Consider the following 25,237-nt stretch of genomic DNA (forward strand, 5'->3'; position numbering starts at 1 on the left):
CTTCCTCTACATAATCTTTTTTTTTTTTTTTCAGTGTGATTTCCCTGGCAGTGGTTGAGTAGAATTTACATTTTAGTGACATGTTGAAATTAGAATTTGTGTTCTAATGGAAAAGCTTTGTGATGTACAGTGTAAAGTTTTCTTTTTTAAAAAAACATTTCATGATTGTTGAAACTGGATGAATAGGAAATACAATATGCTAGCTATGCAATGTCTCCTCTTTTGGCTGCTGGATTATGGAAGTGATGCCAATTATGTTACACACCAATATGCTCTCATTCAATGGACAGCCTTTTTGGTACCAGGCATACCTTCCCAATCACAATGCCACTGATTTATTATTTTTATATGTCAAAAAAATCTGAAAATTCTTATGTTTCCAATCCCTTTTTTGTGTGTTTTCTTTTAGACTGACTATAGAAAAACATGAGATTTAAATAGATGGTTCCAGATCCGCGCACAGAGCAACAAATCAATCATTACATATTCCACTTCTAAGAACTAAACCATTAACATAACTCATTTATCAGATGAGAATATTTCTTAGATACAACCGAGACAGTGAATGTCTCAATTCATCCTCATTGTGTCAAAATGATTTAAGTCAAGGTCGACTGTGGGGACATAAATAAATTCCCAAAGACAATTTTCATATTTTGGAAAAAAAAAAAAAGAAGAAGAAGAAGAAGAAAATTTATTTGTCATAATGGTTAAAAGATTACATAGATTGTAGTAGTAGCCTCGGAATGATTTTATCGAAAAGTCAATCCACAAGATATTAAAGGTTATCATCCAGCAAACATGCGTGCAACATGGTACTTCCAACACACCAACGTATTGTTACAGGAACAACACTGACTGTGATGGAAGGTTCAGCTTCTCATAAAACCAAAGAATAGTTATTAAAATTGTTTTATTATATACATTCAGGTGTGAAAAAAGCTGCTAAAATCAGAGGAAAGTTAGATTTAAAGCTGATCCTGCATCTCCCGTCAGAATTGATTATGCTTCCAATTAACTACAACACTGATCTTTACTTTTCATTTAGAGTGCTAATTTATTTTGCACTTTAGCCCTGAGAGATTTTAAAGGAGATATGTGATTTTCAGGTTCACAATTTCTTTACTGCTAGAATGGGTTTACATGTTTTAACGCTCAAAAAAAGAAACATTGGTTTACTCATACTGTCCTGTGCTGCAGCACTGTACTCCACCTCTGTCTCAAACTCTCTCTTTCAGCTCAAGCCTGAGCCAGCGCTGCTAACCACAACAGAACAGCTGTGTGAAATCAATTCTTACATGTCGCAAATGTGTGACATGGTGACGTGTGCCGTCACAAAGTCACAGGCTTAAAGACTACTGACGCGGAGCAGCGTTTTCTGTGCGGAGTTCGACCTGTTTAACTTTCAAGATCTTTTACATCCATAGGAACATATATAACACACTGTAGGAAAGGGGAAAAATGAAAAAGCATAATATGTCTCCTTTAAGCTTTAAGATTACACAACTCTAACGACACAAAAAATATTTAAATGGCACATCAACAGACGAGACTCCATTAAAGTGGGCAGTGGGCAACCAGAACCTTCCATTACAAACCCTTGACTTGATTGGTTGATAGGTTACAAAGAGGGAAGAGTTCACAGACAACATGTTGTTACTTAAGATTTGAGAATTTGCACTTAATGAAGGAAAAACTGTCTGTAAATATACTGACTTACCACTACTTATCAGTTTTATCACCCCAATGAGTGAAGTGTAGACTAAACAGAGAAATATAGAATCTAAACAATGCAACCAGTAACATGGATTCCCACTTAGTTGGACTCGATACATTCTTACAAAACGGACAACAATCACTGGCTGAAATTAACTGACAAAAGCTCTAAAAATATATATATATATCAAAGAATGCACACGACTAGTTCTTTAAGTCGACAGATATAATATGAGCAGTTCCCACCACTATCATCACCACCACTGCCATCTGTCCATCAGTGTGATGTAGTATCACAATCAACAGTCATAGAGAAGCTTATTCATGTTCCTAATCCTTTACTATGTCACAGGACAGCTCAGTCTAACAAACATTATATGAAGTACTTACCATGCACACACTGTGTTACTGCTGGATAGCTGAGGCTTAGCCAGGCTTTTCGATCACATCAAAGGGTTTTATACAACAGGGAAATACTATTATATGTTGGCCTCATCATGACCAAAAAACATGCAACAAGCACAAACTCAGGAATGGACTCCAGTAGCTGATGGTCTACTGCACGGCCATGGGCGTCACACTGTCTGCTATTTTCCATGATTCATTAATTCATCCTGGATCCAAAAATCAAGTGCGTGAAATACAGATTGCAATTTCCCTGAGCCAAATGTGGCATCTTTAAATATCTTCTTTTTTTCAGCCCGCGGCCCAAAACCCAAAGACTCTTTCTTTTACTATCATAAATGACAGAGAAATGCAAGTTGCAGAGGGTGGAGACAGCCAAAGTGTGACAATTTGCTTGAAAAATTACTTAAACCATTAATTGATTGTCAAAATAATTGGCAACTCATTTTCCAATCAATCTAATGTTATACTAATAATAAACTTCTCACCTGCTTTCATGCATGTTTGGCTGTCTCTCTGAAAAGTCACTGTAATCTGTACAGTAAGTCACTTATTTTCCAAAACACATGGGAGTGTGTATAAATGGACAAGCAAAGACAATCAACATCAATAAACCAACCACCAGGGCGGGGTGACGGAGAGCCATGACAGCGCTCTTCCCTCTCGTTCGTTCTCAGTTTTATTTTGTTCTTAAAATGATGATTTCCTGCCTTCGACGAGTTGAGTCCCAGGGAAATCAAATTTGTCTCCAACAAGATTTTTACTCAAAAGTAGATGAGGCTGTAGACGGATGATGAAAGTGAAGGAAAGTGCGCACAAACAGAATCACTTTCCTCAAAGGTCACAGGGACAAGCTTGGCTCTGGTCTCTATTTCATGTTTGCCTTGTGCTCCGAAAACAACACTGATGGGGAATCCTCCTAATTTCCAGGACTCAGATCCTGGAGGAGAGTGTCCAAATCCAGATCCATGTTGCTGGCTGGGGTCCTAGAGAACAGACACACGCAGAACAGCATTTCAACACCGTGCCCAAGTATATCTGGAACAATTAAACATGGTGATGGATTTCATGCAAAGACAAAGATAAAAAAAGAAAAACTTACATGTGTTCACTGTAGACCACAGGAGGGTTTGGACTGAAGTCCACACCAGGACTTGCAGCCGTTTCCATTATCTCTTGATGGATGGACTCTGACTGGCTGAATGGCGGCTGAAACTGATGCCTGAAAAAAAAAAACAGCAGCAGGGAAACTGATTCTCCTTTGATGCTTTTAAGCAGCCAGCAGTTGAGAGCTCTCTGGCACATTTGGCTAGCTGTTAAATGTGCCTTGTTATATCAGAAGACATTTGAGTCACTTTCTACTTTTATCAAACTTGATAAAGTATGCGGAATGAGAAATCTTGATGTTGCAAAAAGTGTACCACCAGCACCACCACTGGGACAAAGACACAAAATACATGAGGTCGTCAAAGATAACAGAGGAATGCATAATCTATCTTTAAAGGGCGATGATAACGACAGCATGGAATCTCTGTTGTCTGAGCAGGAGCAGCAAACTTTTATTTGCCTCGCATTAGACAGACTTCCTCCGCACTCCTAACCGCAGGGACAAAGGCCTGTTTGTATTTTGTACGGTGTGCTTCATCACATCAACACGGAGGAACGGAAGATGGGATACAACAGATGGACCGAAGACGAAGTCCAGTGTCATCGTTGAACTGTCACACAGAAGACTGAAATTCTAAAAATAGCTGCTATTTGATACGACTAACTTCCCTAGTCATTGGGAGTGTTAAACTGTGGTAGAAACAAAAACCACAGCGTCCTGAAGGAACCTTTCAGTTCCTTGAAAAGTAGTTTTATGTAGACATACGATTTGGGTGGGCTTTAAGTACCTTGCCTCATTTTTTGCAGGAAGCATCCTGGAGGCATAAATGCAGACATAAACGCAGGATTAGTCACTAGCAGCTCATGGACAGCACCGAGGAATATGAAGGAGAGGAAGTGAGTTGGGTGGTACGCGCTAAAGGTAAAAGAGGGAAATGTGCAGAAGTAACACTTACACAGGAAAGAGAACATTACTGTGAGAGTTGTCACCGACAGCTGCCATACCAGGAGACGGTTGTGTGGCTGAGCTAGCTTCCCTGCACACAGAACACAAACATGACACACTGCCAATTGTTCTTCTTCATTTGTCTTAAAATGACTTCAAATGCTTTGTTGGTTAAAAAAAAAAAAAAAAGTTCCTTACGCTCCGACTTTAGTTTGGAGCGACACAGGGATGTAACCTCCGTTGAGCGGCAGTTGAGGCTCTGTTTCAGACGACAGCAGAAACAACAACAACACATTCTGTTAGGTGTGTTTTCAACTGACCTTAAGGCCGACAGAGACAACTGACTCTGTGCATGAAGATCAATACCTGTGTAGAACTTTTTGAAAACTTCGTGTTTAGGAAATTCAGGATACAGGTATGTTATGTGGCCGATGTCCCGGATGCGGTCACCAAGGCTACGGATGTCGAGATCTCTCTTGGTGAAGGGCTGGATGTTCTGGATTTTCTGTCCACCATCTGGGACAAAAATGTTTGATGTGTCAGTACGAATGAAGTAAGCAAAGCTGAATGATTTAATATTCTAGGGTTCACAGAGTTTTTTCCCTCCCTTCTGAACCTTCTTAGAATGTTAACTGAAAGTTGAAATCACTTTGTCTTTCTCTGAAATGTCCACAGGAGTGACAGCATGTTTTGGGTCATCTGTGTGGCTTCTTCTTCGTCCTTGTCTTATTCTTATTCGTCCCCGTAGTGATTGAGGGATCATAAGGTTCCAACAGACACCTACTTTATCTAAGTCAATAAAAGCAATGTGGCTTCACATTATTGGTTCTATTCATCGGCTAGAGTTTCTCCAATAAACTAAATTTTACAAAATAATCTCACGTCAATCAAACTCAAACTTACTCTCAGAAGCAGACACATATGCGATGGTGATGCCTCCGATCTCAGAGTCACTGAAGCGAAGCAGGAACGTCCCGTTGGGCCTGTCTTTGAGAATCAGGTGTAGATGCTGCTTCCCAATGAAACCAAATATCAGCCTGGTGGAGCAAAACATTGCAAACGCTCGTCATTAATAACAGAATGGAGCAGATGTCTGATATTCAGAATTCAAACAGCAGAGGAGTCTCCTCACCCTTCGCTCCAGTAGGTCTTCAGGTGCTTCTTGGTCAGCTCCATCACGCCCTCAAACCACTGCCAGAAGGTGAACGGTCGTCCCGGGAGAACCTCCTGTGAGATTGAAAGGCACTGTGAGATTCGAGCGCATGTCAGGCTGTGTATGTCTGTGCGAGAGCTCGTACAGAACACCTGTGTTTACCTTATTAAACTGGGCCCAGGAAACCATTGTGTTGCTGTAGTCGTCAGCAAAGTCGGGTTTGTCGAATATCTTCTGGGCCAGGAAGTGCTGGTTGTACTGGTCCAGATTGTGTTTCGTGCCGACCTCAGAGGTGAATTTACTGTTCAGAGTGCTGTACATCATCCTCCAGGGCACGCGCTCCGGCACCACGAACGGCACTCTGTCCTGATGGCAACAACAAAGAGGCTGATGTGGGCGAGAACACTGGTGTGCATTTACAATAACGTCAGGGGACAAGTGAGAGAAACCCCAACATACATACAAATACATCAGCATCACCGATGTTCATTTGAGACGTGGTAAATTTGTTTCAGTGGCTGGGCACTTCAGAAAAATCAATGTATTTCTCACAGATCACATCACTGTTTCCAGTCATCGCTTGGACCTGGTTTGACTGACGAAGCAGAATGAGCAACAAACAGGAAGCCCGTCCACAGAGCGTGTGTGTGTACATTACTGTAAGTCTCTGGTTCACCTCCAAATCTACATGGGAAACTGTATAGCATGTTGTGTCACGAAATCAACCATGACACGTTCATGAACACTGATGTTTGAGTAGTATCAGACTCAGATCTCCAGGAGAGGATAAAATCTTATATTGGTTGTAGGGATGTAAATGTCATCTTGTACGTATGCTATTGCACCGTGATATTCTCTGTAATATTTTCTTTTCTTTTATTTTTCAAATCAATAGGCCCTTTTCACAGCAGACATTCTGATGTGTCAAAGCAGTGAAGGCAAAGGTGTAACTGTTTAAAACAACTTGTATCCAGGTGAGCCCGGTCCTGCGTGCTGGCACTGAACTGTCAGTCTTCTCCTGTGCTTCTCGACCAATGTCTGCTCTCATACTTCAACAAAATGTCTGCTGTGAAAAACCTCTAGGCCTTTTTCTGAGAGGTTTATTTCATGCTCAGAGTCAATAAAAAAATAAAAATCTTTCTCCACTTTCTTTTTTCCTGTAAATGTTAATAACTTGATATATAATTTGTCTGCTCCACGCCATGAATTATCAAGTCTCTGGTCTATGTAAGGGTAAACCATAAATATCTGCTGCATACCTGACGTGTCAAAGCTCGCTGTGGCCACAAATCAGGGGAATATGTTGGTTTATATTTATCTCCCTCAGTTCACCGCATAGTATACTCCTGCAATAGTTCAAGCAACTTTGTCTGTGCATGAGCACACAGAGTGGGAAGCTGACACCAGTCTCAGTTCGCACTCACATCAGCTGTGTCTCAAGTGCAGGGTCTGTGAAGGTCGAACTGAGCATTGTCTAATGAGACGGTGTGGTCTGAGGGGAATTTCCTATATACGTCACCAGCTTCCCGTTATTTATGGGCTTTTAGAAAGCAAAAGAATGCAAGACACTTACTGCCTCAGAAAAAGCACAGTCCCATATGATGGTTGCCAAAGCGTTGTTGTCCTGACTGCCATGGACGATGACGACCACCGGCAGCGAGATCATCTGTAATCAATGACATCATTTTAAGTCTGATGATCCCACTAAGCATATTTACTGTTAACAAAAGTCAAATTATGTTAATAGTTCCAGCATGAAGTTATATGTGTGTGAGTGTAGCACATGGTGTTCAGCTCAGTGTGTCCCTGTGGCCATATTACACAACTTGTGTGCTGATGAGCAGAACAATGGATTGGAACAAACCTGTATCCTGTAGGGAGCGTCACAGCCTGTGATGGAGATTTCTGTCGAGAACAAGAGGGCAAATTTCTCCTCCGTCACTGACTCTGATCCCTTCCGGTCTGCTCTCTTGATCTTCTTGATGGACTGTGGGAAAAGAAAATACTTGTTCATACAACTTGACAATTATCTCACGCAGGCTGAGAAGCCTAGGGAAGTACATACCATATTCCTGAAGGTGGCACATGTGCTCTTGCTGGACGTGTTGTGCTCCAGGATGGCTGTGTTGTTGATAAGTTCCCCGACATTATCACTGGAGAGAACAGAGAAGTCAGTACCAGCTCATACCAGTAACCCTTTTTGCAGTATTTATCTGAATTCTTTTACGTATTTGTCATTTTGGGGTTTTAAGACACCAAAAGAAATAATTAACAGAACAAATCAGAAAATAAATGCCCTGCTCCCTCTGGGATACATCAAGTGGGGAAAAAAGTGCTGAATACCAGGAAAACAATTAATTAATCCTCCCTGACAGTTTGCACTCCTCCATGTTGTGCAGTGGAAACAGTATGACTCACCCAGGAACGCTGCCCAGGTTCCTGGCCTGCAGTTCATTAATGATCTGCGCCTTCAGCACCACAGGCTTTCCGGGAGCCACCTTCTCCCCCAGCAGATATCGCACAGTGGTGGAGAACTTTGACTGGGTCTTAATGACCTGCGGGGGCTGCTTTTCCACTACAAGAGAGCTGCAGCAGACAACAAGACCAGTGAGGAAACGTGCTTTCTGCTGTAAAAAGCTGGATGAAAATAATTGATTTATGTTGCACTTTGAGAATGAGTTTATGAGTTTTAGAGGTTTGCTTTCTTTAACACTTCAATAGTAAAAAAAAAAAAAAAAAAATCAGAATATACAACAATGTGACTGTGATACCTTTGTATCAGAACCTGCAGAAGTTGACCCAGCCTTTCCTGGAGCTCTGGGATCGGTTCTCCTATCAGCATCAATTCCTGTCTCAGCTTCCCGTTCACCCCGAGCAGCTGTTCACACCTAAGAACAAAAACACATGCACATCACATGAAAGCAAGAGCGAAAGCACAAACACCTGAAACTAGTAAAACCTAGAGGACAGGATAATCACCTTCTCAATCTTGATACTGATACAATATTAAGATACAATATTTAGAGAGTAAATAGTAAAATGCCAGTTGTCCTGATATGCGGTAGCAGTGAAATGATTAATCAAATAATCCATTAATCTGTCTGGATAATCACACAAAAATGCCAACCTTCTGCTGCTTTCTCCATTGTATATCATTTCAAATTGAATACCTTTAGGTTTTGGATTGTAAGTCAGACAGATCAAGTCATTTGAAGAGGTCGCCTTCATCTTAGGGCAATTTTTTGACCATTTTTTTATACTGAACAAGACCCTACAGTAATGCTAACAGAACTGTGAGGCAATGATTTGAGTAACCGCTTTTGACACCACTCTCACTAACATAGCTCCGTTTAATGGAGAATATATGTCTGATAAAAACCCTCTTTAAAATGTATGAAGTCATGGATACCTCAAGCTTAAGGGGCTTTCCTTTTCTGTTTCTGTTTCCCTTCTCTTGCATGGATTTCATTAGCTAAACAGTAAATCACAGTGATTTCTGTCACTGACAGGTTCTGCCACTGAATCTATGTACCAAAAAGCCAAGTGCCACAGACACTCACCATCAGCCACAACATTGACCAACCCCTTAAAGGTGAGGGTTTCATAAAAGTGAATTAATTCTGAGGTAGTTTGAGCATGTGGAGCAATTTTATGACATCTACCCAACAGTTGACATGGCGTCACCGAAGTCAGTAGGATTCATCCATTGCAGACCATGAAAACCTGAGCAATATTTCACGTCAATCCAACCAACAGTTGTTGAGATTTCTGGATCACATTGGTGGAACAACTGAGTGACGGACAGCCTGACACTGACATCCCTAGAGTCACACTTCTAGCATCGGTAGATCCCAAAACAAAGAGTAACGTTAAGATGACCGTGTGAGTGTCAGTTGTTTTATTGTCTGTGCACAATATGTAATCAGGAATGTGCTTTAATGGGAATCTGGGATTGGATAAAGTAAAACAAACATGCAGTCAGACCAATAGGTGTAAAATGTGTGTGTGTGGGGGGGGGCCTCACCAGGTCTGCAGGGGGTTTAGGTTCTCGTCAAAGGGATGTCCGATGGCGGCCTTATGCTGCTCCCACCTCCACGCCTTCAGTCTGCTAATCAATCGGGTCTGACACTGGTCCAGAAAGTCCACAGACTCCTTCAACAACTGGAAACGCTTCTACAACACCGAATAATCACATAGATTCAGACACACCAAAGCATAATAAGCCACAGAGAGCTTCACATAAATAAAAGCTGTGTCAAAGTCACATTAAACCGCTTGATTTTTCTATCAACTGTTTTTTGTAGACTATAAAATACATGAAATGTCCTTCTGACAACTCCATGAGTTACAGTGTTATAATTTTCATTTGATTATTCACTGAAAACAATCGACTATTTAAAATGTTTTGAAGACTTAATTAGGCATATGAAAATCATCGTTCATCCATAAAATGGTCAAGAGACACACAAAATGACAAAGTGGAGCAGCTGTCTATTCTGCAATTTCAGTTTCAGTTGATATCACAGTTTATATAAAGCCAGAAACAATTCCGCTCTGAGGTGCCAGAAATGTTGCACTCGCAGCATAAACCAGTGCCCAGCTCACCGTGGCCATTGCTTTCACATTGTACTCCAGTTGTTGGATGCGGTTCTGGAGTTTCTGGATTTCTGACTTTGCGGGATCCAGTCCATTCTGTTGCATCGGCCCTGTGCAAACAATAAATAACATCACATGTAGGATACTTCTGCATATCAGACAAACAAACACATTAACTATTTTTCAACTCTTGACAAGGAAATTGTGCCCAACTACGTAATCTTTGACAACACATGAGTGACAGGAATTTAAAAAATTCCAATCCCAGATTAAACAGGTTTGACTGGAAAACATTTGAACATGCATGACCAGGCTGACGGACAGACGAGAACACTGACGTGCAAAATACACTGAGCTTGGCCAGACGTTTCAGGTACAGCAGTTATGGTTACTTGGACCAAATACTGACAACTAACAAAAAAAAAATGGTTCATGCTATTGCTGCAAATGGGAGGACACTGTCCTGCATGAATGAGGGGATTTCCAACAGAGCGATATCAGACAGAAAGGAAAGTAACTCTCATTTAAGTGTTAAATGTCAGAGTGAGTAGAAAGGAGAATGAAAAAAAGGCCGTGGTAGCGTTATCAAATAACAGCATCACACATTCTGTCTTAAAATACTTGTGTAAATTCATACACACTTTAAAATACTACTACTACTACTACTAAAACCTTTTCATCGGGGCACCAGCACACAATTTAGGTGGACCCAAAACAGTCTACTTTGTGAAATGTAATTTCTAAGCACATGATGCAAGTGATGTGTGTGTAAATGTCATGTCATGTCATTGTCCGAACCGCTTATCCCTTTCCATGGGGTTGCGGGGTGTTGCTGCTGGAGCCAATCCCAGCCTTGTCCCAGGGCGAGGGCAGGGTACTCCCTGGATGGGTCGCCAGCTCATCGCAGGGCCCTCACTAGTGAGCAATGTGAGGTTCAGTGTCTCGCTCAAAGACACTTCGACATACCCTGCCCGGAGCTGGGATTTGAATCAGTGACCTTCCGATCACTAGTCGACCTGCTCTACCCGCTGAGCTACAGCCGCCCCTTGTGTGTAAATGATAAGGTCAAATGACTCTTATGGGGTATCATAAAAATCATGTGATGGATAAGAATATAATTCAAATTTAGGATTTTCCCTGGTCTTACTTGAACAGTGGCTATATGTGTAGTACTTGTGGAAGCATTTGTGGAATATGGCCTGCTGAATATCAGGTACACTGTCAAAGTCAAAGTCAAGGCACACAGAGAAAAAGACGAGTTTGCTTGTACAATGAAATTCTTCCTTTGCCATTCACCATGAATGCTGTTATCTAAAATGAAAAACACAAGTTAAAAGTTAAAAAATATAAGTAATAATAACAAATACAACAATAAGATAAAATGGTGTGACCAATGAAAATGTTTAGTCACACAACCAAAACAGTCGCAACCTGGAGCCCTGAAAACACAAATTCTGGGAGCTGTTGAGGAAGCCAGATCAGGAGCGGAGGCGACATGAGGGGTACCTCAGGGATCCATCCGTGGCCCATCATTGTTTTATAATTTTACATGACATGTCTTTTTTGTCATAATGTCAGATGTCATTCCCTCACCATTGACTCAAGGCTGAATCTGTCCAGCTTGATATGCTCCACAACTGGCTTTCTGACATTCAAAGCTGCTACAAAACTACTACTATCACAATCAGAAGTCATTATAAAACACAAAAAGAGTAGAAATCCAATAATCTTCAGTCGTGATTAATCTGATGAATGCGTCAACTAATCATTTGGTAGGGACAGTCATTGAAACTGCACATCGCAGTTATCCAGAGAGACACTAAAAGAACAAATCGATCACCAAAATAGCTATAGGTTAATTTCCTGACACTTTCCTTCCTAAAACAGACAAAGTCTTTAACTTCAGTAGTTTTTAAATGAGCACTGTGTGAATGAAGTAAAAAAAAAAAAGAACCACAAAATGATGTTGAAAGAGGAACTATTACAACCTTTTCTTACGCAAGTTGCAATTTCTTATACAACTACAGCATTTTTGCCACTTGGCACCAGAATCTGGCTGATTAGGTTTGTGAACATGAGGGAGCTTGTTACTGAAGAAAAACTACATGTTCGGTGTGTGTCTCTCACCCTCATAGTTCTCCCTCTCCCAGTTGAGTTCTTCTTGCAGGTGGTGCATCTTTTGTCGGATTTCCTGGACATCCAGCACCTTCAGAACCAGGTGGTCTACGTCCTGCATGCTGGGGTGCGAGGACTGTCTAATCGGGTGCTGTGGGTATTGTGGAGGGTTGGGCAACTGGGCAGGCTGTGGATATGGAAGAGCACTTAATATCCCTGCAGTGTGGTGGTGCTCGGGTCAGGACTGTTTTAAACATTACTCATTTTCACTCTTGAACGTAAATCAACAGTGGACATCTGGAAAACAGGTTCACTTTAGCAATCCTCCCTGAGAAATCAAATCAGGAAAATGTAGGAAACTTTTGTCAGAAGAAAACGATCTTCTTTCAATTTCATGCTGTTTTACTGTGTTTATATGTGGCGGACTCTGCCAACTTTCTAGCTTCAAACAGTGTTCTAGGGACCTTATTTTCCTCTGAGAACAGCTTGTTTATTCAGCGATGGGAAAAAATATACTTGTAAGTTTGTACCGTTACCTCATTGACACTGTAAATATTAAAACTCTGAGTTTGAATGTCCTTTCCAAAACTACCTAGTGCCCCTTTAAGTAACAGATTTTAATTATAAAAACTAATAGAAAGAAAGACGAATAATAAAGTACTTATCAATGATATTGAAGAAAAAATTGAGACTACTTTGTCCCCCAACCAATTTTGTACCTCCTAATTTGGGGGATGTAAACAGGAAGTACACCACTGCCATGGGGTCATTTAGCTAGCTGTGGGCTACAACAACAACATATTTTCTACACATTTGCCAAATTAGGTGATAGAGGTGCCGAATTAGCTCTTAGCAATTCAACTTTGCAATGTAAATCTTTCGCCAGATTACTTAGATATTGAAGAAAATGTAAACATGTGCTGTCCCCAGGATTTAAAGGCACATTTCTTGTAATTAAGGTAATGATGTCCTCAAAAGCATACAATCCTGTCTGTGAGTTTCGAATCCAACAGGAACGACAAAGTTTGACTTACATCCAGTTGTTGTGGGAGGAAAAATGCTGCTTAACTGAAGAGATTATTCAATTAACATTTTAAACCTGTCGCAACCAAAATGTCTGATTTTGTAGGATTTGTACACTTATCCTACAAAGGAGCGATTTCAAACTTGTGTCTGTTATCATTCAGCATGTTTTGATTATAAAGTCAGAACTTTCTCAGCAAACTGTCAAATCCTTTGCACCATTTCTGTTGCAGAACAACTGTTATAGTGCTTTGGCATAAGCTTTTGTAGTCATTCCTGTGTGTTTATTTATTTGTAATGACATCTACTTAACCTAATCATTTGTAACTTATTAACTACAGTCTGACATCAAGCCTTACTAATTTCCACAAAATGCTCACACAGCTCATTATGGTGCAGTTAAATTAAAGACAGACAGTTATGTGTGACAGAGGATCTTACCATGCTGAGCAGAACCCTCTCCTTCCTGAGGATATCCCGGACCATCACTCCAAACTGGAGAGGCTGCTGCTGAAACATGGTCTGTCAAGCAAGAACATGTTACATCAGAGCTAACAACAGTGGAAAATATCTAACTGGAGCTACCAGCATGCTGCTGTTTATCAGGTTGATGCCATTGATAATGATACATTGGTCCTGGCTGCTGCCTGTTGTTGCAGGTTGACACAAACGTGTTAACAGTACTGAGGCCTTGTCTTACGAGACATTCGCTGTTTTCTTTGATATCTTTTGGTCATCAGATTGAATGCATGGCTTTATTTCTGTTAGCACTTAAGAGGGTTTCTCACCCTTTTAAAACCACTGGGAACACTTTCCACCAGCCATCAGAAACACAATCTTTCCCAACATATGAAAACACCATATTTTCCGTATTTTCATGAGATGTCAAAAGGAATTCTTGAGAAGCTGCAGGAGACTTGGATGTCTAACAATAAAAGAACTACTGAAGCTCGATCGAGGAGAATTGGCAGAAGTATTACAAGTTAGAATACTGTGTAGTGAACAGTTCTGAGGGCCACTTCCTGAAAGATGAGTATTTAAAGGGTAACTCCACCAATTTCACACATTAAAGTGCGTTTACAGGTTTTTGGGGAGAACCTACCATGTTCCTGCTGATCTGCATCAGCTTCATCCTGTCCACTACGTTGGCGTTCTGCTGAGCAATCGACTGCAGCATGCTGATGGTCTGATCCAGGAGAGCCTGAGCCTGGCTCTCCTGCTCCAACTTCTCCAGCGCAAAATCATCCCTGCGTACACACAAACACACACACAAGACAAGCAATGAACACACACACACACAATCTGAAATAAACAAAACACACAACAGCGCTGCATATTTGCAAGCATGTCTGTGTAACAGTACTATACTTGTGTTCACGTGTTTGTGTCCTACCATCTTTGGCTCTCAATCCACTCAGCTAAAAAGTGTCGGACTTCAATGGGGAAGGCGGATGGGGGGTAGAGGCTGTTGATGGTGTCATCAGGCAGGCACTGTATCTTCTGGGACATGTGTATCCACTGGGCCATGATCGCGCAGGGCTGCACAAATCAGAGGAAAAAGACATTATGTTTGACTATTCAGTTTTAACACATATTTAACCCTTTTGTTCAAACACCACAATGACATTATATAAAAAGGCATGTGTTGTTCTATATTTTACTCATGGTCAACAATTCCCACAACAGGACCAAAACCAAATATGCATCTCAGTCTTTCTATACCTTCATTCTTTCCTGCCCTGTTTGTGGAATTCAAGCCCAAAAGCATTCCTCCTGAAGTTTTTTTTTTTTTTAACTGGCTCACAAATACAGAATATTGTTTTATTTTTAACATTAATTGCAGACAAGACAATCAGTGCAGACCTACATAACTTTGTTATACTTTTTGGTGGAGGAACCAAGGTATTGTAATAGACTGGGGAACATAATGCTTTTAGGCCCAGGTAAAGGAGAAACTATATTTAGATATATAGATATTTTTTATATCATGCTTTTATTTTCAGGCTCACAATGTTATTTTGGGTTAACACTAGGATATGTTTAAATTATTTGTATTAATGCTTAAAAACATTAAAAACTTGTACTGTCCAATGTAAAAAGTGACATAGTTTCCCTATCAGTGATTAACGAGATGTAAAGACAGGAGCAGGAAGTGAGAGGAGGAGGGGAGAATGTCATGTTGCTTGAGGTGTCAGACAGCCACAGGTGGAGCACATCCTCTACATGGGAGGATACAGATATGTAGATAAGATATCGTTTGCTGTCCCATCTAAAGCATCAAAGTGTCACAGTCTTGGGAAGGACAGCATACACCCAAACATCAATTCTTATGTAAAGAAACCTGTTTTATGTATATATAACTGAAGGTAACTTCCTCCCTGTTCTGTACTTAAGTGTCAACATTTTAGAGCTCAGGACAGAACGCTTTTGACTTCTCTCCAGGCTGCGTGTTATTAAAGAGATCTGATTGATACACTGAAGACTGAAGTTCTTCAGAGACTTAGCAACTCTCAACCTCACAAGGAGAATTTCCACTACACCAGTGCTACAGCTCTGTATTACCCCTCTGTCTGAGACACGCTTTATATCCTGTCTCTTTAAGGCCCCCCTTCCTGAAAACCAAGGCTCCTCTAATTGGTCAGCTCGTTCAAGCCTTAGCCAGCACTGTTCACTGTCCTGTTTTTAGCACCCAATTATCTTCACTTCTACTGTGATTATAAGCATAAATTATGCAAATGTATGATACGATGATGTAGTACGATGTTCAGAAGACACTCAAGAAACGGAAAAAAACCTTTGCCTTAAAAGGAACGGACTGCTGAATTAAACTGAAGTTACGGAGCTTCCTGAATCTGTTAAATCAGGGCTGCCCAAAGTAGAGCCTGTGGGCCACAGCTGGCCCACCATCAGGTTCAATTTGGCCTGTCAGACTTTTCTAGTGAAAACTTAATAATAACATTACTTCAAAAGATTTTAAAAAATTGTTGTTGTTGTTCCCACTAGGAGAGAACATGTGTTGGTTTATCTAGATGGAAAGCAAGCCTTCCTGCCAGCTAAGAGGGCACACTGTGGCAACACGGGCAGGTTTATTGTTTTGGTGTTGGCTATGGCCCACAGTAGCTGTTTTCAACTGCAGTCATAAAGAGCAGTGAAACAGGCAGAGAGTCATTACTGAGAGACGTCTGTACATACCAAACTTTCAAGCTACTTAAAACCTAAAAAGGAAGTCAATTAGTTTGTTTGTTTTTTTTTAAATGAAACTAACAGAACAAACTAAGGAAAATGTTGCAGCTATCAAAGACAATTTTGTGTGCAGGGGAGGTTTAAAGGCACCAGTTTTGCATATGCTTGATTTACTTAAAATCAACTACAGCACCTGTGTTTGTCCTAATGACGAAACACGTAAACATGTCATCAACTGAAACTGTGGCTCATTTTCATGTTTTGACAGAGCAACAAGTCATAGCAGGTTTTAGATACTCAAATTATTGACTCGTCTACTTCTGAATGTGCAAATTATTCCGCCAAAATCACTGGGATGCACCGTGTCTAACATAAACAGAGAGTGATCCGTCTTCAATTGATCATCAACTGAGAGCAGCTCAAAGCACTTTCAGCACTTTGGAAAGTTGAGAACAGAGATATTTCAATAATCAAGATATCCTTCAAGTTCATTATAATATCACAATGAAAGATTGAGCTTTTTTTCTCACTCTTGTGTCACACTGCATGATTGGGAAAATTTGTCATTTTCTGAGAGCAGGACATCAACAATGATTTCCATCCTCTTAAGCAAGTGGTGCTTGTGGGATACCACAGATATTCCCAAAATAAAATATAAAGTCTGACCATCCATCATAGGAAATGAGCAGCCAACTTAGAATGTGAAACGACAACACTTTCAACAACAGAGTTAGTCAGAGACACTGAGTTCACCATTTACAGCAAATGTTAAACAGTGAAGCACTATGTACATTTTGGAGAGGAAATCGTAACACAGATAGTAATGTGGAAATGATATCTATCTTTTCCATAACTGAATAAACAAGCTGTTCTCAGAGGAAAATAAGGTCCCCAGAACACGGTCTGAAGCTGGAAAGGTGTCAGGGTCCGCCACACTGTCAGTTTGTTTATTCAGTTTATTCAGTCATGGAAATGAAGATTTAGTTTATTTAGTTTGTTTAGGCATAAAAAAAACAGTAAATGAAGATCTTTCTCTTCTGATTAAAATATCTTCCTCAGAACATCATGGTGCACCTTTAAAGCTGCTCCAAAGAACTTCCATTTTTTTTGGCAGTCCCTGTGGACAAACCGGTATGAGCACCACGGCCCTCTCTTAGGATCTTGTTCTAGCTGGCACATGCATTTGTCTTGAGAGTGAGTGAGAAAAAGCTCTTTCTTTTTAGAGCACATCTGTGAGGTAACATATCCATTTATGGTAATGCAAGATTAACATGATGGCGAAACAAAGCAAACTTGGGGTGGAAAAGACTAATAATATTAACTCAAATGTTGCTTATACGCTTACATTAATTGTTTTACTGCAGAGGTTTGGATGAGAAGTTCAACACCACTTGGACTCCAGAAGCCAGAGCCAGTAAATGGTTAGCTTAGCTCGGCATAAACAGGTCAAGAAAGAGGTCAAGAAAGAGCTTGTCTGGCCCTCTTTCGTTTAATCTGAACAAAAACAGTACAGTATAAACATCCAGGCAAACATCCCATTCCCTCCTACAGATATCAACATTTCTCTTCGACCGAGTCCAACTTTGTCCAAAAAAGTAAACAGAGACGATTGACGAGATACTACATTACAACTCTTGACGACTTACTGCTCAATGCAAGCTGGCAATGAGGAGTCAGTCCTGCAGAAAGGCAATGTAGTGAGTCAATTGTCGATGTGACCTTGCAACCAACGGAGCAAGGAGTGAAATCCAAACAGGGGCGAGAGCAGAGGGATCAAGAGCGCTACTCGAGGTTATAAATTGATGAATACAAATTTTCGACGCAGCTCCCCAGACATGCCTGTGTGTCTGTCCAACTGCAGCTATCCAGCGGTTTGGGAAAAGAGAGGCAGGATCACCGATTCTTATCAGCAGTGGATCCACATGCTGATACTTGTTGTCCTTAAGCTAGTCCCGACAAAACAACAGGAAGAGGTTCAATTAAATTTGTAGAACACGTCTACATTCCAGGCTGTGGAATTTCTCCTCTTGCTTGGTTGTTTATTTGTGTTCGATCCCTTGGCCCTGCAATCTAAGCCGCAGAGCCATTTGCTTCTCTCGTCGGGGAAACTGCACAACTGCCTCAGCAGAACACTCTGCAGAACACATTGATAGGCTTGATGGCAACACAAAATCTATCAAATTAGCTAACCAGAGCTACTGGTATGGCTCACGCAGGGAGGCCTCCGGTTGTCCTCCTATGGTTAGTCAAACAATGAATGCCTTTCTAATTACCTTTTGTCATATCACCACAACTCATGCATTAGTGTCACAGGTTATATCATTGTCTTCATTATTGTTGCCAAGGCCACACTACCATTCTGATTCTGACTGACTCAGCTTTTGACTTCTGTTTCAACCATGCAGGGGGATTCTTGCAGGTCACTTTGACACAGGCTAAGCAGTCGTGCAGCCTCTCCATGCGAGGAGCTGCAACGGTGTTGATACACAATGCAGCAGAGCCGGTGGAAGCACACACACATAGAGCAGAGTGAAACCTATCAGCTCCAGACACGGACCTGGTGAAATTTAGGGGTAAGTGGTATAGGGGCAAGGGGTGTACTGAGATTGAGCCACAGTGGTGCTGTTTTGTAGTGCTGTTTGTTGAAATACAATCATTTTTACATAGTGATTCAAATAGTTCAATTACGTTTTGCCATTTGTTTGTGCAGTTAACCACTGAGACTATGAACAACTTATGGCCATAAAAAGAAAGGAAAACCCGAATATACCGGGTTGTCAATTCATCTTAGTATTAAAATAGCATTACTGTGTTATATTACATGTTCAGAGACGTTGTTGCATGTTATTCTAGAAGGCTACTTTGCTACATGGGTAACCTGGCTTGGTGTTTTACTCCAACATGGACTCATTCCCTCAGGCAGTCGTCTTTTGTTTTGTTATATTTTTCTATAGTTTCATACCACACAAACATTTATCTACAGGGCAGCTTTGCTGTAACTTAAATTTTAAGTCTGTGCTGTCAACATAGCCTCCCCAACACTGCTGCTCTGACCCATGTGTCCCTGACATCCTCACGTAGCATCACATCAGCTCTGTCCTTGACAGTCTTATGGGTGACCGTGTGACGAGGACAGGTAATTAGGAAGACACAAGGAATTTAAATAGACTTCAGCATCCAATCAACAGCAGCACTTGAACATTTTGTCATTGTGCCCCACTCAGACTTCACAAGACGCTTACAAGTGTCAGACTGAGAGGCATACAGCACATCTAGACCCCCATGATAGATTCTCCAGTTGTGGGAGCACAGTCTCTGATTGGATCAGGACAGCGTGTTACTCTCCTTCTTACATCTTGCAATTCAGGGACATATTCTCATCTTCCTGGTGTACAATAAACGCCTTGAATGCTTTTGTTTCTGCCGGACATCACAAGCCCCGTCAATTTCCTCTATCTCCACTTGCCAATGACAATCACATCACTGTTTCCCATTTCTGTTTTAGTTGGTGTTCTCCAAAAGCACCCAATACCGCCTGTGAAGTTTTAACAGATTGCCCCGGGTCATAATTTAAAGTGTCATACACTATCATGAGAGTAGGGGAGTGACTGTGGGTATATTTCAGCTACATTATACTAATAATGTTTTGGAGAGAGAGTAAGTAACATATTGCGATGATGGTTATTCCTTACAGATGCTTGCTCTTGGTGTCCCAGGGACACCAGTCTTTTGTATAAATATGTTGGTAGGCTGAAGATGAAGTCATTCCTCATCCGTCCCATCTGTTTTTAGAATAATGTCTAAAATGTAAAGTGAAATGTTTCGAGGATTTGGAGGCAGATTGGGACAGTTTCCGTTTGAAGAAATAATAATCAGGGTTTCTGATTTGAGGAATCTACACATCTGTCTGTCAGTATGGAACAAAGTTAAACCACATAATCATTTAAAAGAGTTTGTGAAAGTTTTGATGTGGATTTTCTTATAGACTTATTTCTCATAGAATTTTGATGTGGATTTTCTGTATCCAGATGTGGTACAATGTCAAGTCCATTCTATTTGTGAAGCCCCAAACTCAGAATCATCTGTCTGAAGGATTTTTTGTTTGTTTGTTTGTTTTAAAACTCTCACATCGTCATCAGGCTCTAAATACTCAGAATAAAGTGGAAAGAAACAGACGTACTCACAGCTGTGGCTACATTTCTGACTGAAGATCAACCCCTCATGTTCAAAAGACACTCTGTTTTATACCACTGCATATGATAACATCTGTTAAGGTATGGAAAAATCGCATTTCACTTAATGTCACTGCATAGTGGGAAGTCAAATCAGATACTGGTCATTTTCCACTAACATTCTCAGAAATCCATACAGGGGAATTTGATGATTGAATTCTTAACTAATAAACAGAATTGGGTTGTTTTGGAGGTTAGAAAGATTTATTATATGACCACACCAATAATGGAAAACCGGAAAAGTGATTATGTTGACCTGATTGAAGGGAATATTCACTCTTGGATTACCCGTCACAGTATAAAGCAAATAAATAAACCTTTCTTCACTGACAATCACCAGAAATGTGGCTGAATCTGATCATTATTGTAATCATTGATTAATCGGCCAATTATTTTTCTTCATTCAATCAATTATATTATATCAGATATATACTCTTGTCACAATATCCCAGAGCAAAATGATGTGATGTCTTCAAATAAATTATTCAGTTGATTAATCAACTATTAAATAATTATATTGGCAGTTGTGTTGGCAACAATACTCCTTACTAATTAATAATTAATTTCTTTAATCATTTTATAAGCAACAATGGTTTCTTCCAGTTTCTCAGATGTGTGCATGTTGCCACTTTGCTTTGTCTTACGACAGTAAATGAAAAAACGTTCTGTATACTGAACATTTTACACCATACATGATTTATAAATGAAAGTTCAATATGTAAAAATATTAGCTGAAAACATTAAAATATGTAAATCATCAACAGAATGTGAATTACAGTTCTGACATTATGGCGTCTATGTATAAGATATATACTGAAGTTAGCATGCTAAGCTGCTAGTCCAGGCCCGTCAGGATTTAAAGCTGCATGGCTAACTGAGCTAACTAGCCAACAGCAGCTAGTTTGCAACAGCCAGCGGTTACTAGTTGGTGCCTATATGTGTTTTGATTATCATAAATCAAATAGAACAAATAATAGTCAAAACAATCCTCAGATAACTCGATAATGTAAACAGTCGTTAGCTTCAGCCCTAAGGTCAGTTATTGCTGATTTTGTGCTGTCGGCATCATTAGCATTCAGGTGAGCGGGTACTGAAACACCAGCCTGTGAGGAGCAGCAACACATCTGTGTATACACAATACAGATCTTTAAATGAGGAAAAACTCTGTGTCCTGAATTCCTACTTTGTAAAACTGCTTCAAGGGAACAAAGAGTAAGCACATGCTGGTCAGGTCAGTTCCTCATAATCAACGCTCAGAAACAGACATTTAAAACTGCCGAGAGCATCGAGGAGCACTGACACACAACATCAAATATACTGTTGGATTAAGCATATTCTCTTACTTCCACAGCTAACACTGAGATCCAAAAACCTTAAAAACAGGCAGACCTTTGAAAGTTGGTTGCCAACAGACTTTGGACTGTGCTTTCACTGTAATTTTCCGCAGCGCCAGTTTACAGGCCGACAGTGGACCAACGTTTTACGAGTGGAATGCCCAGGCCTCTGTCATCAGACATGTGAAACTCAGCTTCCCTAAATGCTGCCTGAGTTCACCAAAACTGCTTGGTTGGGAGTTAAAATGTGTGAACGTGTCACACGCAAAAGCAAAATCAAAAATGTGCCACACAGGGATTTACCACATGTAGCCTTTGATTTACCTCTGTCATGGGAACCTTGAGAGGGAGACAAATGGGAAAACTTCAGGGGACGAAATTAACAACACCAGTGTTTCCTTGTTTTCTGTCTAAACAACTGATATCTTATCTCTCTGTGCATTTCTTCATCATATTCAATCATCGGTCGTTTTTTTAGGCTCAGCATCACAAGCTGACTTTTGGAAAGTGAAAGTGAGAGACTTTGCACTCTCTTTAAAATCATGTGTGGGAGACACAGGCCTGTAATGGAGAGGACAGATAATGGATCCCTCTAAGAGCGATGGGTCGCCTGGGAAAACAGCTGTGGCTCCTCAACGTGAGCTATGTTTGGACGGGAAGCACTCTGCGAAGTACAAGCTTTTGGGTCGTTTTCATGTCAGATTCTGGTCATCTGCCTCCAACAGTTCTCTCTTTGGTCCTGCTGATTACGTAGCGATCACATTTTTCTCTGTGTTTCTAGGTTTTGTTGCGTCATGCTGCAGAAGCAGCAGCTGCTCTCACTGAGGTGGGTCACGCTTCTCCTCACCTCGGTGGTGGTAATAGCTATCCACTACCTGGACACATGTGCCTGTAGTCTCCCTGATGTTGGCCCTGTGACATGTAGAATTCGTAAGTCAGATTCAGTGGAATTAATGTGACACACACAGGAGTCATCACTGCTGACCTAAGGGAAGAGCTCCAAAACAAGTGAAGTGGATAAGGATCTGTTTAGAGTTAGGGTTGAACCTAACCCTAACCCTGAAGCTGCTGCTGTAATTGTTACCCATGTCTCTCCTCCTGCTGCTTATACAGTAAAAGGGAGAAAAAACATATTCTGGTATTCCTGACCACATCATCCAATCAGGACAGAGAACTCCATACAGAGGCGGTCCCGTCTGCTCGTAAACATGCAGGTAGCAAGATCCTCCATTTTATTGGCTAAAGCAGAACAGAACAAGCTACAAATTGCAGTGCTCACGCTGACCGCTCATACTACAAACAGACCAAGAGATGAAAAACGAGTGAAGGAAAGAAAGAGGCAAAGAGCGCTGCCTCGAAAACAAAGTAATGAGTGGTTCAAGTGTGGTGACGATAGAGAGGAGGGAGGTGGCTCCATACAGCTCGTAATCCATGTCCCCAGGAGCCCGGAGCTCCCAAACTGAATTAAACTGACAATATTTAAACCCTTTAAAAATCCAGAAATCTTTACTGAAGCTGCCAAGATAAAAGCGTTAGCGTGTACCCGCCTGGCACAAGCTTGACCCCGCATCAAGAGTGTCAATTTGGGATCTCAGGACTTCCATAGTCTTGTTAGTCTCGTTTTTTTTTTACATGTCAAAACAAGTCCCCATCCACCTGAGCTGCTTCGAAGAATGCTGCAACTCTGTTTTGCTGTGAGGCTCCAGAAATGTTTAGTTTCTATCAGCACAGGGGAGGAAGATGGTGACTGCGTTTTCATTTTATGGGCGAACTGATCCCCGGAGTGGTCAAAACGAGCTCCACCTCACCCTGCTCCAACATCAAATGTCATCACACAATCCCAGGATACATAGCGTTTACTATCGACATCGTGCTGATAACTCTGCTCTCTTACCCACACTTTGATTGGGGTACATCAACTCGCATTGGAGTGGTTATATCATGTTGCATTGCTGCTTGTATTGACGGCACACAGTGACACGAGCCCACATGCTCATATTCAATACTGAAATGTTATGAGAGCTGTGAAACTTCGCCTGACTTTTCAAGCAGCAGGAGGGTGAGAAGATAGAATTTTTCATTTAGAGGGGGAACTCCTCCTTTAACTCGCCCTTGTGTCACTGGTACAAACACTTCCAGGCCCACCAGGATGACTGGTTCCCACCTGAATGAAGTTGTGGAGCTGACACATGCAATGTTTCAAAATCTGATGTACAATCAATATGGCGGGCTGATGCCACATAAACAGCACAGAGCTGAACGGGGTTTCTAGGAACAGAGCAGTGACTGACGCGCCTATTGGGGCACAGAGAGAGGAGGGAGGGACCACACGGCTGATAAAGAACATACTGACTTACGATCATTGCATAATTCCCTTCAACCCTCTGTGAAACACAAGAAAACATGATTAAAAGCCCAGATGGAGCCTCTTTTAGTAAAGAACTTGACGCATTTGAGGTTCACCCGACTGTAGTAAGACATGTGGCTGCGTGTCAGGCCGACATACTTCCTGCAACAACCTGCTTTCTTTCTTTCTCTCTCTCTCTCTTTTTAATGATCAAAACATGACAGAGACACAGACGAGCTGTTTATATTACGCACCGTTTTTTGAAAAGTGCCGAGGCCTCACCTGCCGCAGGGCCCAGGCTTCAACACAGTGACATCCAAACAGTGAAGCGCGCGCGCACACACACACACACACACACACACAAATGAAACTCTTACCTTGAAGTCAGATATAGATTTCAAAGCATTGAAAAGACGCTGTGGTCCGTCGCCTCTTCCTCCTCCTCCTCTGTCTCATAAATCCTCTGCCAGCCCGAATGTCCTCCTCAAACTCTTCCTGCATCCATCGGTCAGTTAAACGCCGACGTTGCCCCTGTGTAGTAAACAAACAAGCAAACAAAAACAAAACAAAAAAAAAAGCCCGATGGACTCCTGGAGTTTTGAAAACCGAGCGGACAAAAAACTAACTCTCAGCGCCGAGCCGGACGCAGACAACTTGTAGCAGCGCAGAAAGTAGGTTAGGCTCACTTCCCTGTTACGCACGATGTGCCAGTCACGGAGGAGCGCGCTTTATTTCCTGCCCTCACGTTCAGGTTCGCACACGACCGAGACGTGCGAGGCACCGGGGATGCTGTTCAGCGATACCACTGTGTACAGACACCGTGTGTCCCGGCACACTGTGTGTGTGTGTGTGTGTGTGTGTGTGATCCACATATGCGCCAGTTGTTTCAGGTTTGGATGAGCAGTGGTCTGCTTGTCATTAAGGGGCTGGATAAGGGTTAACGACACGCACCCTGCTGCCTTCAAAGTCAGCTAACTGATCTGTAACCGAGATTGGAACAACAACAGCAACAAAAAATGTGGCGTTAAATAATCGCCTTTCAAACAGAAAGTACGACCAAGCCTTAGTGTGCTTGGTACG

General features: G+C 41.3%; 1 protein-coding gene across 1 annotated transcript; it reads right to left on the reverse strand.

Annotated features, from left to right (window-relative positions):
* Positions 1–676: 676 nt before the first annotated feature.
* On the reverse strand, positions 677–25,237 carry stat6 (signal transducer and activator of transcription 6, interleukin-4 induced). The gene is made up of 20 exons (XM_037102873.1): positions 24,535–25,237; positions 14,455–14,600; positions 14,164–14,308; positions 13,503–13,583; positions 12,051–12,225; positions 9,933–10,033; positions 9,352–9,500; positions 8,099–8,215; positions 7,746–7,913; positions 7,393–7,480; positions 7,192–7,314; positions 6,901–6,993; positions 5,490–5,693; positions 5,307–5,401; positions 5,078–5,211; positions 4,541–4,690; positions 4,373–4,433; positions 4,185–4,265; positions 3,224–3,343; positions 677–3,107 (listed from the first exon to the last, which is right to left on the reverse strand). Exons 2-20 carry the CDS (start codon positions 14,586–14,588, stop codon positions 3,041–3,043), a joined length of 2,286 nt encoding a protein of 761 aa, XP_036958768.1. The 5' UTR covers positions 14,589–14,600; positions 24,535–25,237; the 3' UTR covers positions 677–3,040.

Source organism: Acanthopagrus latus, chromosome 7 (assembly GCF_904848185.1).
Source record: "Acanthopagrus latus isolate v.2019 chromosome 7, fAcaLat1.1, whole genome shotgun sequence".
NCBI classification, from domain to species: domain Eukaryota; kingdom Metazoa; phylum Chordata; class Actinopteri; order Spariformes; family Sparidae; genus Acanthopagrus; species Acanthopagrus latus.

Bases quoted from the DNA above. Each gene is read 5' to 3' on its own strand.
- stat6 (XM_037102873.1), bottom strand. From the start codon at position 14,588: ATGGCCCAGTGGATACACATGTCCCAGAAGATACAGTGCCTGCCTGAT. The intron at 8,216-9,351 runs GTGAGGCCCCCC...TTTTGTTCTTAG, and splicing joins CTAAACCCCCTGCAGACCTG to GTGTGAACAGCTGCTCGGGG. The intron at 3,344-4,184 runs GTAAGTGTTACT...TTTTTTTTTCAG, and splicing joins AGTAATGTTCTCTTTCCTGT to GCATCAGTTTCAGCCGCCAT.